Source organism: Erpetoichthys calabaricus, chromosome 10 (assembly GCF_900747795.2).
Source record: "Erpetoichthys calabaricus chromosome 10, fErpCal1.3, whole genome shotgun sequence".
In the NCBI taxonomy this organism is placed as follows: domain Eukaryota; kingdom Metazoa; phylum Chordata; class Cladistia; order Polypteriformes; family Polypteridae; genus Erpetoichthys; species Erpetoichthys calabaricus.
In genome coordinates, this window is record NC_041403.2 from 161,312,656 (window position 1) to 161,329,174 (window position 16,519).

A 16,519-nucleotide genomic window follows, 5' to 3' on the forward strand; every position below is an offset into this window, starting at 1 on the left:
TTGTAATGCCTGGGCAGCTGTTATACTTCTCTTGAACAAAAGACTTCGATAGTCATTCGCCGAAAAAGGACCGGGCAATGAAGATACAGAACAGCAGGGCTAGGTACAAATGTGAACAGCACCTTTATTTAGAGAAAGTGTTCAAAAACTGCAGTCAAAACTGAATCAATAAATAAGTCAATTTGTAATCCATAAAAGCTGTGTTCTTGTGGAAGTTAAAAAATAATAAACAAATAAACAAACAAGCAAACAAACAAATACATTGAAATGCAAGGTCTGTGGTGGGTTGGCACCCTGCCCGGGATTGGTTCCTGCCTTGTGCCCTGTGTTGGCTGGGATTGGCTCCAGCAGACCCCCGTAACCCTGTGTTCGGATTCAGCGGGTTGGAAAATGGATGGATGGATGAAATGCAAGGTAAAAGTACGGTCAGGATCCACCCATGAAAAATCACCCAAAACCTCTGTACTTTCTTCTAAAACTGACATCTCCTCTGTTCATCTATTATGGCGAGAGAAGACGTCCTCCAATGGTGCAGTCAGCCCTTAAATTGGATCGTGTTCTTGCCTCCATCGTTTGGCATCTACAGGAACCCCTCAAGTCCTGCTCACTTCTCTTACCGCCATCCCTTGGTGTCACTGGGAATTTCTAGGAAAGGTTGGTTGCTTCTCCTCTTTGGGTGCCAAGCAGACCCTGCACCGTGTGTGCCATCTGCTCGCTCGAGCTGAGACAGCATTCCCGACTGCCTAATAGTAGCACTGGCTCAACCACGATCCTAACCCTCTTCTCTTTTCTTCCTGTTCTTTGTTTCCAATATTCCCTGCATCTTGCATAGGCTCTTTTAATACTATAGTGAGCTCAAGTGCCTTCATTTCCAACTCCAGACTGCTGATGTGGAAATCGGCCAACTTGCGCACATCTGCATGTGAATGTGGCCTCCAGCAATTCCATCTTCCACATCCTGGAGCCACTCATCTACATAACCTACACCTGCCCAAAGCCAGGTAACAGTGTTTTTAATAAAAAGGGCACATCACAGCGGACCGCTAAATGAGCTTTACCACACTCCCCAGCCTGGTGAATCATTTGAACGCGTCTCTGTCAATAACATGCCAAAGCCATATGTGTTAGGTTAACTGACCTGGTGGGAATGATTGTGGGTTTCCTGCCTTGTTCTCAGTACTGTCAGGATGGGCTTCAGCTCCCAGTGACCCTGAACTGGAATGAAATTAAAAGCTCTCTCCATTTACAGCTAAGACGTTCCTCTTGCAAAACCCCACAATAAGTAATTGAGTGTATGAGTATCAGGTTCTCTGGTCCTGCGGCTAAGATTAGAGTTAAAGATGGGTGTGAAGATAATTGATGTGTTGTCTAACTGATAGATGTGGACTATTAATGCACGGGGATATATTGTACAGAACCAGTTTGCCAACAAGAGTGATGAGAAGAATGTAATGCGAGAGTGAGAGAGAAAGAGAGAGAGAGAGAGAGAGAGAGAGAGAGAGAGAGAGAGAGAGAGAGAGAGAGAGAGAGAGAGAGAGAGAGAGAGAGAGAGAGAGAGAGATGGAGCTTTAGAATCATCTCAAGGAGGGCAGAAGTGCAGCTGTCACCCTGAGCAAAGACACGCGTCTGTGAAATCATCGGATGTAAAAATGGGCTTTCTGAGGACAGCCAGTCTTCTCCTGGTGTTCCTGGGCCAGTGCCACCTCTACCCTTTTTGTGGTGAGTCTCACGTTGGGTACGAGCCCATCTTTATTCTCCTTATTGGATTCCTGCTCTCTTTGCAACACTGATGACCCCTTGTCTCTCTGACTTAGAGGTTCTTTGTTCTCCTATTGCTGTTGTCCACCTGTTCTGCTCATGGCTTGTGCATGAATCCAGCCAGCAGCAGATGAACTCCTTTGACTTCTTTTCTCCATCTGTTTGTTCTTCTGCCAAAGTTGCAGTGATGATTGCCTTTTTCTTCCTCCTCATATAAATTGTCTGGGTCAGCCTGGCTGTGCGTCCATCTGTCTAGTTTTGTGAATCTCTCTCTATCTCAGAGCACTTTAATGCTTGCTCTCTATCTAAACGTTGCTCTTTTACCCTAATTATTCCTTCAGACTTTTTTTATGGACTCTTCACTAATCCTCCTGGTAGCTAATTTCTCCTGTAAATTGGTTTGGCTGGCTCTCCGTCTGTCTGCCTACACATCTACTTTTGTGAGTTCCTCTGTCTTAGAGCACTTAATGCTTACTTTCTATAGACAGTAAGTGTTGCTCTTTTACTCAGATTGTCCCTTCCAACTCTTTTAAGGACCCTCCATTACTCTTCCCATTTGCTAATTTTTCCTATCATTTCAAGTGTCAAGGATGGCTTGGCTGGGTGTCCATCTGCATGCTTACATGTCTACTTTTGTGAATTCCTCTCTCTTAGCGCAGTAATGCTTACTTTTTCAATTATTTATAGTTTAATTTTATTGAATTTTTAAAAATCAAATAGCACTCCATTCACATGACTCGAGTTTTAGAAAAAGAAAAAAAGAAAAGAAAAAGGTTCGAAACAAATCAACCCTCACCACTGAGAAAGAGAGCTAGGCCAGTAGTGTAAAACTTTATGCTAGTAAAGACAAATGAATTGATAAAATAATAAATGAAAAAAAGATAAATGGAGTAAAACTAGTAAAAATAAATAAACTGATGAGTTTAATAGGCGGATAAAGATAAATGGAGAAGAAAAAGAAATGGGAAGAGAATCTGCTTCCTCAGTGCTTTAAGAGTTAATTCTAAAATATTATTAATTAGATCCTGCTAGGTTTTGAAAAAGTTCTGCACAGATCCTCTTAGTGAGAATTTTTTTTAAATTTTATTTATTAATTTTATTGTAACCATTTCATACAAATAGATCAATTTATCACAAAAAAAAAATTGAAGACAAATCAAACCCCACCCCTGAGAAGGAGAGCTTAGCCAAAAAAGAATTGCTTAGGGCTTTTTAATAAGGCAACAATAAACAAAAGAAAGGAAGAAATATATATAGGTAAATAAAAAAAGGAGAAGGGAATTAAATGCGGTAATAGTTATTTCTCTTATTCTAAAATAATATTGATTAGATCCTGCCAGGTTTTAAAAAAATTCTGTACAGATCCTCTAACTGAGAATTTGATTTTTTCCAATTTCAAATAATATAAAACATCGGTTTCCCACTGACTTATAAGAGGAGAGTTAGGATTCTTCCAATTTAACAAAATAAGTCTGCGTGCCAAGAGTGTAGTGAATGCAATCACCGTTTGCTTGTCCTTCTCCACTTCAAGTCCGTCTGGAAGAACACCGAACACAGCTGTTAATGGGTTAGGAGGGATTGTGACCCCAAGGCTGTCTGAAAGGCACTTAAAACTTTTGGTCCAAAATGATGTTAGTTTGGTGCAGGCCCAAAACTTGTGACCCAGTGAGGCAGGAGCTTGGTTACAGCGTTCGCAGGTTGGATCTCGTCCTGGAAACATTTTGGACAGTTTTAAGCGAGACAGATGACCTCGATATATAATTTTGAGTTGAATAATTCTATGCTTTGCGCATATGGAGCTCGAGTGAATTCTCTGCTTTGCTACCTTCCACTCCTTTTCTGATATATTGATTAAGAGATCTTCCCAATGTCCTCTTGGGTCTTTGAAAGGCAGGGACTCTAGTAAGATTTTATAAAATGCGGAAATGGTGTTTAATTCCTCGAAATTAAGCAGTATTTTTTCCAGCATGGAGGAGGGTACGAGGTGAGGAAAATCGGGCAGATTCTGTTTAACAAAGTTTCTAATTTGAAGATAGTGAAAGAAATGTGTAGTTGGGAGGTTGAATTTGGAACGTAATTGTTCAAAAGATGTAAATATGTTGTCTATATAAAGATCTCTGAGCATTTTAATCCCAAAACTTTTCCAGATATTAAAAACTGGATATGTTTGTGAGGGTTGAAAGAGGTGGTTCTCTTGCAGAGGTGCCACAGATAAAAGATTCTCCATCTTAAAATGCTTTCTAAGTTGGTTCCATATTCTAAGTGAGTAAAGCACTATTGGGTTATTAGTATATTTGTGATAACTTGCATTTATTGGAGCGCAGAGCAGGGAGTATAAAGAAGTACTACAGGATTTTACTTCTATTGCGGACCAAACCTGTGTGTGTTCATTTATTTGTGTCCAGGTTTTTATGGCTTCTATGTTTGCTGCCCAGTAATAAAACCGAAAATTAGGTAGAGCCATGCCACCTTCAGCCTGAGGTCTTTGTAGGGTCGCTCTTCGGATACGTGGGTGTTTTGAGTTCCAAATGAATGAGGTTATTGTTGAATCTAACTGTTTAAAAAATGATTTATTGATATATATTGGAATGTTTTGAAATAAAAAAAGAAGTTTAGAAAGGATATTCATCTTAACAACGTTAATTCTTCTGGCTAGAGTGAGATGAAGGGTTGACCATCTATGCAAGTCTTGCTTAATTTTTTCCATACAGACGGATCTTAGTGAGAATTTTGATTTTTTCAAATTTCAAATAATATAAAACATCAGTTACCCACTGACTTAACAGAGGAGAGTTAGGATTCTTCCAGTTTAGCAAAATAAGTCTGCGTGCCAAAAGTGTAGTGAATGCAATCACAGTTTGTTTGTCCTTCTCCACTTTAAGCCCATCTGGAAGAACACTGAACACAGCTGTTAGTGCATTAGGAGGGATTGGGACACCAAGGCTGTCTGAAAGACACTTAAACATTTTTGTCCAGTGAGGCTGGAACTTGCCCTGGAAACATTTTGGACAGTTTTAAGTGAGACAGATGAGCTCGATGTATAATTTTGAGTTGAGTAATTGTATGCTTTGCTCATATGGAGCTCGAGTGAATTCTCTGCATTGCTACCTTCCACTCCTTTTCTGATATGTTGAGTGAGAGATCCTTTTCCCACTGTCTTCTTGGATCTTTGAAAGGGAGGGACTGTACAATAATTTTATATATTGCAGAAATGCTGTCTGAGTCCTCGAAACTGAGCAATATTTTTTCCAGCATAGAGGAATGTGCGAGATGAGGAAAAACGGGCAGGTTCTGTTTAACAAAGTTTCTGATATGAAAATAGTGAAAGAAATGTGTTGCTGGAAAGTTAAATTCGAAATGTATTTGTTCATAGGATGCAAGGATGTTGTCTATATAAAGATCTCTAAGCAATTTAATCCCAAATGTTTTCCAGATATTAAAAACTGCCCTGGAAACATTTTGGACAGTTTTAGACGAGGCAGATGTGCTCAATGTATAATTTTTGAGTTGAGTAATTGTATGCTTTGCGCATGTGGAGCTCGAGTGAATTCTCTGCATTGCTACCTTCCACTCCTTTTCTGAGATGTTGAGTGAGAGATCCTTATCCCATTGTTCTCTTGGATCTTTCGAAAGGGAGGGACTGTAAAATAGTTTTATATGTTACAGAAATGCTGTCCGAGTCCTCGATATTGAGCAATATTTTTTCCAGAACAGAGGGAGGTGAGAGGTGAGGTAAACTGGGCAGGTTCTGTTTAACAAAGTTTCTGATTTGAAGGTAATAAAAGAAATGTGCTACAGGAAAGTTACATTTGGAGTGTAATTACAAGACAATACAATAAAATACAGTTTATTTTTGTATGGCCCAAAATCACACAGGAAGTGCCACAATGGACTTTAACAGGCCCTGCCTCTTGACAGCCCCCCAGCCTTGACTCTCTAATTGTTCGTAGAATGCAAACACGTTGTCTATGTACAGATCTCTTAAGTGATTGAATCCCCAATGTTTTCCAGATATTAAAAATTGCGTACGTTTGCGAGGGTGGGAAAAGGTGGTTCACGTGCAGAGGTGCCACAGATAAAAGCTTCTCCATCTTAAAATGCTTCCTACTTTGGCTCCATATTCTGAGTGTGTGAAGCACAATTGGGTTGTTAGTATATTGGCGATAACTTGCATTTATTGGGGTGCAAAGCAGGGAATATAAAGAAGTACTGCAGGCAATGTTCCCTCTAAGGAGTAGCATATAGTGAGCAAAAAACATTGTTTATGAGCGACATTTTGTTTAAGCCAAAAATTTATGAGCACCAACTCCGACAGTCAGAATGAGCGATCGTGCGGGAAGTATGAGCGACGCCCTGAATTCGTGTGAGCGATCGCTCACGCGCTCAGCTTAGAGGGAACATTGACTGCAGGATTTTATTTCTATTGCGGACCAAGAATGTGTACGTTCGTCTGTTTGTGTCAATGTCCAGGTTTGTATAGTTTGTACGTTTGCTGCCCAGTAATAAAATTGAAAGTTAGCTTTTTAAGGGTTGGACTTTTACCATAATTATCCCTTCAGACTCTTTCTATAGACTCTCCATCACTCCTCCTATTTGCTCATTTTTCCTATCATTTTAAAGTGTCTAGGCCAGCTTGGATATGTCTCCGTCTGCCTGCTTATATGACTAATTCTGCGAATCCCTGCTTCTTGATGCATTTAGTGCTTGTTTTCCATCTCTTCCGTCTCTTTTATTCTAATAGTTCCTTTGCACTCGTTTATATGCGCCACCTGTTTTCTCTTATTTTCTTTCCATTTAAAGCAGCTGAGTTAGATTGTCTGTTTATCAGTCTGCTTATACAGCATTTCTACCTGGCAGTGCAGATTGTGGGCACCACCCATCCCCAAACGCTGGACACAACCAACACAAATGTAGCCTTGATTCCAAAACAGTCTTTATTATAAAAATACCTCACAACGGCTGCTCCAAACGATTGCACAAGCAATTACAAGCACAAGTCTTCTTCCTTCCTTCTCTTCTCTCTCCATCCACGTTCCTCCAGGGAGTGTTGCCTTCGTTCCGATTCTGACTCCACTAGAGGAGGCTGGATGTCTTGCTTTTATGTCGGGCCAGGGTATAGCACTTCTAGGGTCAAGTAGAAACCCCGAAAAAACAGGAAACACATATCCCTGCAGCACCCCCTGGCAGCACCCATGGGAAACAGCAGGGGTGACTCATGGCACTACAATGCCCATCATGCCCTACTGGTGTCCACATGGTTACCGAGGTCCTGGGATGCTGACATCTACTGGATGGGGGATGAAAATATAGGAGCCTTCCCCCACTGTTTCCGTCTGGGTATGGATCCCATACCCATCCCAGACGGGATGCCAGTCCATCACTTTCCTTCCCTTCTCGGCCCTTTTCTCCCGGGTGGGATACCAGATAATCCTGCTTTGCGCTCACACTGGTTAAGCCCTACTTAACTTGATACTCCGTTGGGCCCCCGAGCCAAGCCTTTATCCTAAAAATTGCTCCAGGGGTGCCGTCCAATGGCTGACCTTGCACTCTGACCCCCAAAAGGTCATGTGAAAGGACAGTTTCCCCTGAGGAATTAATACAGTGTACCAAATACCAAAATACGTAGTTTTCTGTCTAAGTGTCTCTTTCACTCTGGCAAATCCCTCACACTGTTTCGATAATCCCTCTGTCAGTCTTCCTCTTCACTCTTTTTTTCTGTCCATTTAAAGTGACTGGGACAGCCTGTGTGTTGTGCACATATAATATGCCTACGGGTGTAAATACTTGTCTCGTACTAAACTGGTTGTCTGCTCTCCGTCAATCCCCTTGTACTTTTGTACAAATCCCCTTGTACTTGTACTTTTGCCAAAGTTTGGTTTTGTCACTTGTCATACGGGTGATCCATTGTCATTGTGTGTGTGACAGTTGACAGCAAGTGAGGGTTCAGCAATGCATACGGCGCACGGACGGCATTTAATCAGCGCTCAGGCACTGACATGATGCACAAATAGAAACAGCTGCGATGGCTTGGCCTCCATGGAGAGTTATGGCGTAGGCTCGATGCAGAAGAATCAGTCAGCCTTGTATGCAGCAGCTGCCAGTTTCACAGCAGCTTTGCTATTGTTTCTTTTGTTATACCTGATTCCTCTTGCAATTTTTCTGTGTTTTGGTTTTACTGGCTTCAACCCCTGCTTCGTCTTAAGGTACTGTTTGCTTTTTTACTTTTTGCCTTTCGTTCTGCCTTTGAATCCATAAATAACGTGTTAAAATTTCAAAGACGTTTTCTTGATTTTCCTTGGGATGGAGGTTTTATGGTTATCCCCTCTTTCCATTTGGTAGTAGGAGACATTTGAAATTTTTAAAGTCTTAGCCCCATTTCTGGCTCTAGACAGGTTTGAAGACTCACGGTGGAGTTTGGGATAAGGCTGCCTGGGGACAGGTCTTACGAGGGCACTTGAATCACCGTGGGAATCCCTCACCCTGACCCTGATGTTTACCAAGAGGACCCGCCGCTCTGACGAGTGATCTCAAATCACCAAGGGGACTAACCCCAACCCCCCCCCCACTCTAAAGACCCCATTGTGTTTGAACCACGTTCAATTGTTCAAAAATCCAAAGGAAAAAACAACAGGAGGGCAGAACACAAGCACATGTAGAAAAGTACCTGGACGCCCAGTGGGCAAAGTGGATGAAGGGGATCAGGTACAAAAGCAGTCAGACAGCACATACCAAGAGTAGGGAAAAGTCAATGAACAAACTTGAATTGGGTCTGTTGATAATTAGGATTTTGGGAACAGAGTTTTACATCATGAAGTGCGCAGGCAGGAGCAGAAAATGATGGTTCTTTAATGGAACCTCTCACCACTTTCTGGTGGGTAATATTGTATACATTTACATTTCTTGTGCTACTATGCGGATTTTGAGCTGTCCTCTGGCTGGACATTTTTTTCTGGACTTGGCAACCCTGCACAGCAGATAAGGACAATTACAAAAAATTCCAGTGGCAGTTGAAAGAGTTAAGGGTATGATACCATCCATCCATTATCCAACCCGCTGAATCCGAACACAGGGTCACGGGGGTCTGCTGGAGCCAATCCCAGCCAACACAGGGCACAAGGCAGGAACCAATCCTGGGCAGTGTGCCAAGCCACTACAGGACACACACAAACACACCCACACACCAAGCACACACTAGGGGCAATTTAGAATCGCCAATCCACCTAACCTGCATGTCTTTGGACTGTGGACCTGCATGTCTTTGGACTGTGGGAAGAAACCGGAGTGCCTGGAGGAAACCCACGCAGACACGGTGAGAACATGCAAACTCCACGCAGGGAGGACCCAGGAAGCGAACCCAGGTCCCCAGGTCTCCCAACTGCGAGGCAGCAGCGCTACCCACTGCGCCACCGTGCCGCCCCAGGGTATAAACTTTATGGTGCCCTCTTCTCTTGGTACCCTAAGCACGTGCTTATTTGGCTTAATAATTAACAAAGGGGTGCATGTAGTGTTAAGGTTTAGGAAAAAGTAACAGGAACTAATATATTAGTCAGAATAGTATTCATATTATTATTTTCAATACAAGTATTAAGGAGATTATAGAAAACAGAATTAAATTAACTTCCTTCAGGATATGTTTAAAAAACACAAGGAGGTGTAATCGGTTCTGAAAAGAGAAAAAAGATGGAAAGAAAACAGAACACCCGAAAGTGGAGGAATAACATGAAAGGATATTATGTCTCCTGTCCAGCAGAGGGCAGCAGTGCATCAAAACAACTGGTATCAATCTGGCAGTGCAAGTGAAAGAAAAGTTGTTTTATATATATATATATATATATATATATATATACAGGAGGTCTGTCTGGAAAGTATCCAGCCATTTAATAGGAAAAACAGATCTATTTATTGTAGATACAAGAAACACTGTACACGGGACAATGACGCCTCAGTCCCCTTCAATGATGGCACCTAGGGACCTCACACAGCTCTCCCAGCGTCTCTTCCGCTGTCCAAAACCCTCCGCAAAATCCTTTGTTGGAATCGCCGTCGGCTGTCTCGTCGTATTTTTCCTAAATCTCATCGACAGTCTGAAATTTCTTCCCTTTCAAATGTGATTTTAATTTTGGGAAAAGCCAGAAGTCGCAGGGCACCACATCTGGGTTGTAAGGGGGCTGAGTCACCTGGGTGATGTGATGTTTCGCCACTCATTGCATCGTCGCCAAAAGCCTTCTGAATCATCCGAATAGTTTCCGCGGACGAATGTTCAAGCTTAACGCAAAATTTGAGGCTGATTCTGTGCTCTAGACTCTCAGTTATTTTGAAGGCGACGGCCACAGAGCACACATGCTGACTAGCGCCCCCACGGACTAGTGCAATGAAGTCGTCATTGTTTACGCATGCGCATTCCCGTCCACTCGTCTCGGCTGAGAGGTCATATTGCTGCCGCGGAAACCGTTCTCGGTATATTAACAATGGCTGGACTTTTTTCCGGACAGACCTCGTATATATATATATATATATATATATATATATATTAATTAACACTGTAATGCAACCCTTACCTGCTTTGCAAAATGATTATATTACATGCTGTGCACGACGCAATATGAAACAAATACTGAATGACTGAATATATAAAAGAATATATACCGGTCGGCGGAATGGAGGTCAATCGTCATCTCAACGCTGCTTGCTACGCGCTTTCATTCGAAAAGCGTTCAGCTACATTTAGAAATCAATCCTTTATTTTTAAAAGCACAACAATTATTGGTAATGTACGCGTTCAGAACAATGAAATATTTCGATTTATTCGGCTTAGTCTCCCTCAAACATAAACATTTTAAATCACGGCGCAGCTTGATGACATTTCTTTGTGAGTTATAAAAAGGCAAAGGACAATAGACCGCGAAGCGCGTACACGAAGTTTTTTTTTGTATTTGCATATCAGAGCCGAACAGAGGGAAGCTGCTCGCATTCCATTGGTAGATCCGTGTATAGTTGCAGCGAGCCTAATTTGCATGAGCAGTAATAAAAGTCCAGCCCAGAAGGGGAGGGCACTAGTCTAACGAAGATACTACTGAAATCTGTGGAAATGCCTGAACCGAAATCGGCACCCGCACCCAAGAAAGGCTCCAAAAAAGCTGTTTCGAAAAGCCAAGCAAAAGGCGGAAAGAAGCGTAAGAGGAGTAGGAAGGAAAGTTATGCCATTTACGTGTACAAGGTGCTTAAGCAAGTCCATCCCGACACGGGGATTTCTTCTAAGGCGATGGGAATCATGAATTCGTTCGTCAATGATATCTTCGAGCGTATTGCTGGTGAGGCTTCTCGTCTAGTGCACTACAATAAGCGCTCCACCATCTCTTCTCGGGAGATCCAGACTGCCGTTAGGCTTCTCCTTCCCGGAGAGTTGGCTAAACACGCCGTGTCCGAGGGCACCAAGGCAGTTACCAAGTACACTAGCTCTAAGTAAATGTGGAGATTATCGCTAGAGATCAACGGCTCTTTTCAGAGCCACCCAACTTCTCTAAAAAAGAGGTCCATTAACTAAATTGCGGGGATTTCTGTAGTTCATTACGAAAACGTTATAATACGTTAACGTGCATACGGGCTCTTTAGAGTTTTGACTCGGGACCTTTCTTTCCAGTTGAGTGCGTTCAAGTGGGTTTACAGTCAAACGAGGTCGCTGCAACCTCAAATATAAATCTCTCTACCAAAAATGTAATTTCTCTAAACAATTAATGGCCGAAAAGGTCTCGCTTTACTCTAAATGTATTTCCATCCGGGGAACAATAACGTTTTGATTTGACCAGGGTGTTCTTGTTTTAGGTGATTGCTTAAAGTGAAAGGTCCATCTGTGAGGTTTTGTCTCGTGTAACGATAACATACATTCGAGGGCAATAATTAGAAAAGGCTTCTGATGGTAAGCGCAACTTTTTTTTTTTTTTTAAAGTAAAATCCTCCCATAAACCTGCAATACACGACGTAAAGGATTTCGTTGCCATTCAGGGTAAGAAACTCCATTTAAAAGCTGAGAGTTCAAGTCAGCATAATTATGAATACAGAGAAGTGGGCGACTGTGGCGGTGCTGTAAGAATTATGTTTCTGGACTTCTCTAGCGCCTTCAACACCATCCGACCTCTGCGGCCTGTACTTTCTCCGGTCTTCTAATACAACTCGGAGTCCTGCCACCTAATCAATGACTTTGTTAAATTAAATGGTGCGACTCAGACCACCAGCAAAACCAAGGAGCTGGTGGTGGATTTTAGGAGGCCCAGGCCCCTCAGAGTTGACGATAAATTGGACTGGACTGCCAATACTGATGCTCTGTGCAAGAGAGGACAAAGCCGGCTGGCGTCCTTCATCTGCAATAAGATGCTACAGAGGCAGCATAATATTATAGGCATGGAGCATCCAGTGCGGAGATCGTTCCTCATACTATGCGACTCTTCAATTCCACCCGGGGGCGTTGGGTGTAAACGTTAACGTACAAAGTTGTCTGTTATATATACCCTATGAGGTGGCTGTCCTGGTTAAACTGCCCTTCATGGCCGTACAGCCATCCACCACCTAATAGGTGTGGTGAGCGTGCTGTTGCTACACATTAGTGATGGGTGAAGTGGCTCCCGACTCACTATGAAAAGCACTATATAAATTTTTTTTTAGTCAAACCTGGCTAAATTCCTTAACAGTTTACAAATCGTAAACTGCATCAATTACTATCACAATTTTCTTCTGTAAGCCATCTAACAATACTGACAGATTTTGAAGTACATACATGCCGAATTAGTGTATTTTGCTTTACCTGTGGTCACTTTGCAGTGACACACCGTCATCTCTGCTAAGGCAGGGGTGAACGTAGGTTTTTGTTCCAACATGGTTCATTTTAGCGTTTTTGCTCTTCTCCCCACCATTAATTCTTGTTAGACTCAAAGCTGTAGCGTTTGTTCTCTCCCCTTAACAGGTAGATGACACCAGAAGTACCCCCATCTTGATCTGTGTGACCGACCTGGAAAAAGTACAACATAATGGGGCGAAATTTTAGAGCTAAAACACTAACAAGCCACAATACTCATTAGCAAAGGATAAACTAGGGTGAAAAAAGTCACCATTATGGCCCTCAGGAACTACTTACTGTAGAGACTCGCCATTGTTCTTTACACTCATTAAAACAAACTAAAGGTCTGCTCTTTATGTAGAAAAGTGTGGGCGGCTCTGAAAAGAGCCTTTAGTTGTTCGTGTTAAGTGGTGGCACCCTAACCTCCAAAGCCGTATAGTGTTCTTCCCTGTCTCTTCAGTGCGTACACTACATCCATGGCAGTCACAGTCTTCCTCTTGGCGTGTTCAGTATACGTAACAGCATCGCGGATAACATTTTCCAGGAACACTTTCAGCACACCGCGAGTCTCTTCATAGATCAAACCAGAGATCCGCTTTACTCCACCACGACGAGCTAAACGGCGGATTGCCGGCTTTGTAATACCCTGAATGTTATCACGAAGAACTTTACGATGACGCTTAGCACCACCTTTACCAAGACCTTTTCCTCCTTTACCACGACCAGACATCTTCTTCTACTTTGTGAAACAAAACAATGAGGCAAACGTCCGCCAGCCAAGTTTTTATAATGAATGACAACGACCTGTTAGAAGGCAGAAGGCACGTCTGTAACGAGCTGCGCCTGCGCGGCTGTAACGAGCTCGTTGGTTCGTTTAAACAGACTCGTCAGCAACAGCTTCGTTTGAACTCAGATGTGCGGCCGTATTCAAACCAATTATGCGACGCGACGACACTTTTAAGCGATTAAAATAGAATTATTTGTCTGTTTAATAAATGTTTAGTTTTCAGGGCACAATCCTTCATAATAATAATGTTCTCATCCTGTTCTTTGTTCAAACTAACAGACAGTTTATAATTTTAGCAGATTTAAATCATGCAATTGTGGTATTCTGTATTAATTACTACTTTTGATTGCATGAAAATAATTGCTCATGTTGAAGTTTTTTTCTGTCTATACAAATTATTAGCAAGCTTTGACCATCAAGGTTTTAGCAAGGTTGAAGAACACATTGACAAAACAGTACCCTGTGGTTTTCTATTTATTTGTTGCTTGCTGGCACATCTTTCTTTTCTATCTTGCTGTTTTTGTGTTTTTTTGGGCCTGTATCCATTGCAGTGTCTGGCAGATATTTGCTAATTCACTTTTTCTTATCCCAATTTCTGTTTTTGTTTGTTTTTTATTATTTTCACAGAAACACATTTCAGACAAATGGAATTTTTGAATTTGACAGGGCAATTATGTTGCTTATTATTATTTGGCTGACACCTTTGTCCAAATCAATTTGCAATATTTGAAATACTATTTGTTACATTTCGTTTGCTTCTTCCAATTGGCAGGGGACTTGCACATGGTAACACTATGTCAGAGAAGTGGGATGTTAATGTTTATATCCTGGTGCAGCAGGCAGCAGTTCCACCTCCCAAATTTTGCATTCTGGTTCAAATCCTGCAATCAGGCATGGTCAATATGGAGCTTGTATGTTCTACCCACTGTGGTGGGTTGGCACCCTGCCCGGGATTTGTTCCTGCCTTGTGCCCTGTGTTGGCTGGGATTGGCTCCAGCAGACCCCCGTGACCCTGTGTTCGGATTCAGCGGGTTGGATAATGGATGGATGTTCTACCCATGTCTTGCTTGGATCACCAAAGACAGACCTGCTATGTGAACTGGTTATTTAAAGTTGGCCAGAGAGTGGGATATGTAGGAGTGTCCTGTCCAAAGTACTGTCCCTGTGCTGAAATAACTTCAGTGGCATTAAGAATGTGAAGATTTTCTATTGTTCTGGCTGGTCCTATATGAAAAATCACCAATAAACAAAGTTCTCCTCCAGATTTCTCTTCTCTTTCTCACCCCCTTTATCAATAAACCACCATAAGTGCAGAATCATCTAATAAACTCTTTAAGTGATATGACCTGGTGTTAGGAATTGGTTCAGCAATGGCACACTCCAAATCTAAATTACAGTGTGTGGTGAATGTTTGCTGAGGAAATAAGTGGCTGTACCCTTCCATCTGTGGCAGATCTGTATACATCTCGAATCACTAACACTGTCATAAGGACCACCACAGACTCATCTCACGGAGCTGAACACTTATTCCAAAAACTCTCCTCTGGTAAACGCTTCAGGCCAATTAAAACTAAAACTAATAGACACCTCAAACGTTTCTTTCCCAGAGCCATAGCCCTCTCAGACCAGTAACTTAGCCTGTCTTTTTTGTATCTTCCTGTCCTGTCATATACTGTATGAAGATGTGTTTTTGGCATATGTACATGTGCGTACATGCTACACACTCGCACTTTCCTTTGCACATCTTTATAATTGCACTATTCTGCAACCAAAATTTTTTTTTTTTTTTTTTTATATATAAACTTACATTTGTATGTGATGTTATATTCCATTATAAGCAGCTCAAAATCTACTAAATTCCTGTACATTAAATACATACTAGCAAATAAAGAAGGCTGATATTTATAATTGAATGTGCACAGAGTGAAGAACAAAGGACACAGGACTGTTCTTAGTGGTGGTGCTCCAGAGTTCCTCAGTCTACCCACAACCCTGCCCTGGATAAGTGGGCTGTGAAAACCCATGGATGAATATAGAACATTTCAATGTTTCTAGCTCACATACACAATAGCATTCAGTAACAAGAAAAGTTTCTTGAATCATTTCTTTTAGGATGCTTTAATGGAACTCACAAGTTCACTAAAATGTTTAGTCTGGAAAAATTACAAACCCATCATCCTAATGGATTTTAGTGGGGCTTGTATTGAGAAACATTCATCTATCCCATACCTCTATATTCAGAATAGCATTGCTAGCATGTCAAGCCAATTTCTACCAAACATGTAATCAAGTATTTAACTGCTTTCCCCAGGTACAAGAAGAACTATTACAAAAATGAGCCAAAAGATTGTTTGTACATTAAGAAAGCTCTCTATTGTAAACGTGAGTGGCTCTGAAAAGAGCCTTTGGTGGTTATTAGCCGGAAGGTAGATTTAACCTCCGAAGCCATACAGAGTCCTGCCCTGTCTCTTCAGCGCGTACACAACATCCATGGCAGTCACAGTCTTTCTCTTGGCGTGTTCAGTGTATGTAACAGCGTCCCGAATAACGTTTTCTAGGAACACTTTAAGCACACCGCGAGTCTCTTCATAGATCAAGCCGGAGATTCGCTTTACTCCTCCTCGGCGAGCTAAGCGGCGGATAGCCGGCTTTGTAATACCCTGGATGTTATCACGCAGAACTTTACGGTGCCGCTTAGCACCTCCCTTGCCAAGACCCTTTCCTCCTTTACCACGACCAGACATTTTTCAATAATCTAACACCAAACAGCGTTATTAAACTCTACCCGCGCCAGTGAGCTTTCTTAAATGGTTGACAACGACCTGTTAGGAGACCAGTCAGCCTATGCCTGTGTTGACGCGCCTAAATTTCGTTCGTTGGCTTTTGAACAAACTTCTTGTAACCGGAACGCCGTTTGAATTTCTAACATAATCCGTTGTAAGCCGCTCAGTGTAATTTGAGTTTGCGACGGCTCATTTGGACTGTTTGCAAAAGAATAAGCAAATTATATACGCTTTCGATATGTGTGAATATTTTTATATCAATCAGCTTTTAAAACATGTATCTGATATGTGTTGGGTTGCCAGATTAGAAAATTAGAAATACGGGAAACTCTTAAAATCTTTCTCTATATTACTGTATAT

General features: G+C 41.9%; 2 protein-coding genes across 2 annotated transcripts in view; both read left to right on the top strand.

Annotated features, from left to right (window-relative positions):
* Nucleotides 1–1,523: 1,523 nt before the first annotated feature.
* The window catches only part of LOC114659690 (cobalamin binding intrinsic factor-like), a 39,666-nt gene continuing 24,670 nt past the window's right edge, over nucleotides 1,524–16,519 (top strand). The window contains exon 1 of the mRNA XM_028812296.2: nucleotides 1,524–1,719. Coding sequence (XP_028668129.2) covers nucleotides 1,650–1,719 — 70 coding nt within the window. The 5' untranslated portion in view covers nucleotides 1,524–1,649. The remainder of the gene's footprint in view (nucleotides 1,720–16,519) is intronic.
* On the top strand, nucleotides 10,827–11,280 carry LOC114659693 (histone H2B type 2-E-like). The gene has a single exon (XM_028812300.2). The coding sequence runs from the start codon at nucleotides 10,847–10,849 to the stop codon at nucleotides 11,222–11,224; it is 378 nt and encodes a 125-aa protein (XP_028668133.1). The 5' UTR covers nucleotides 10,827–10,846; the 3' UTR covers nucleotides 11,225–11,280.

Excerpts from the sequence above, each read along its gene's own strand:
- LOC114659693 (XM_028812300.2), top strand. The coding sequence starts at position 10,847 with ATGCCTGAACCGAAATCGGCACCCGCACCCAAGAAAGGCTCCAAAAAA.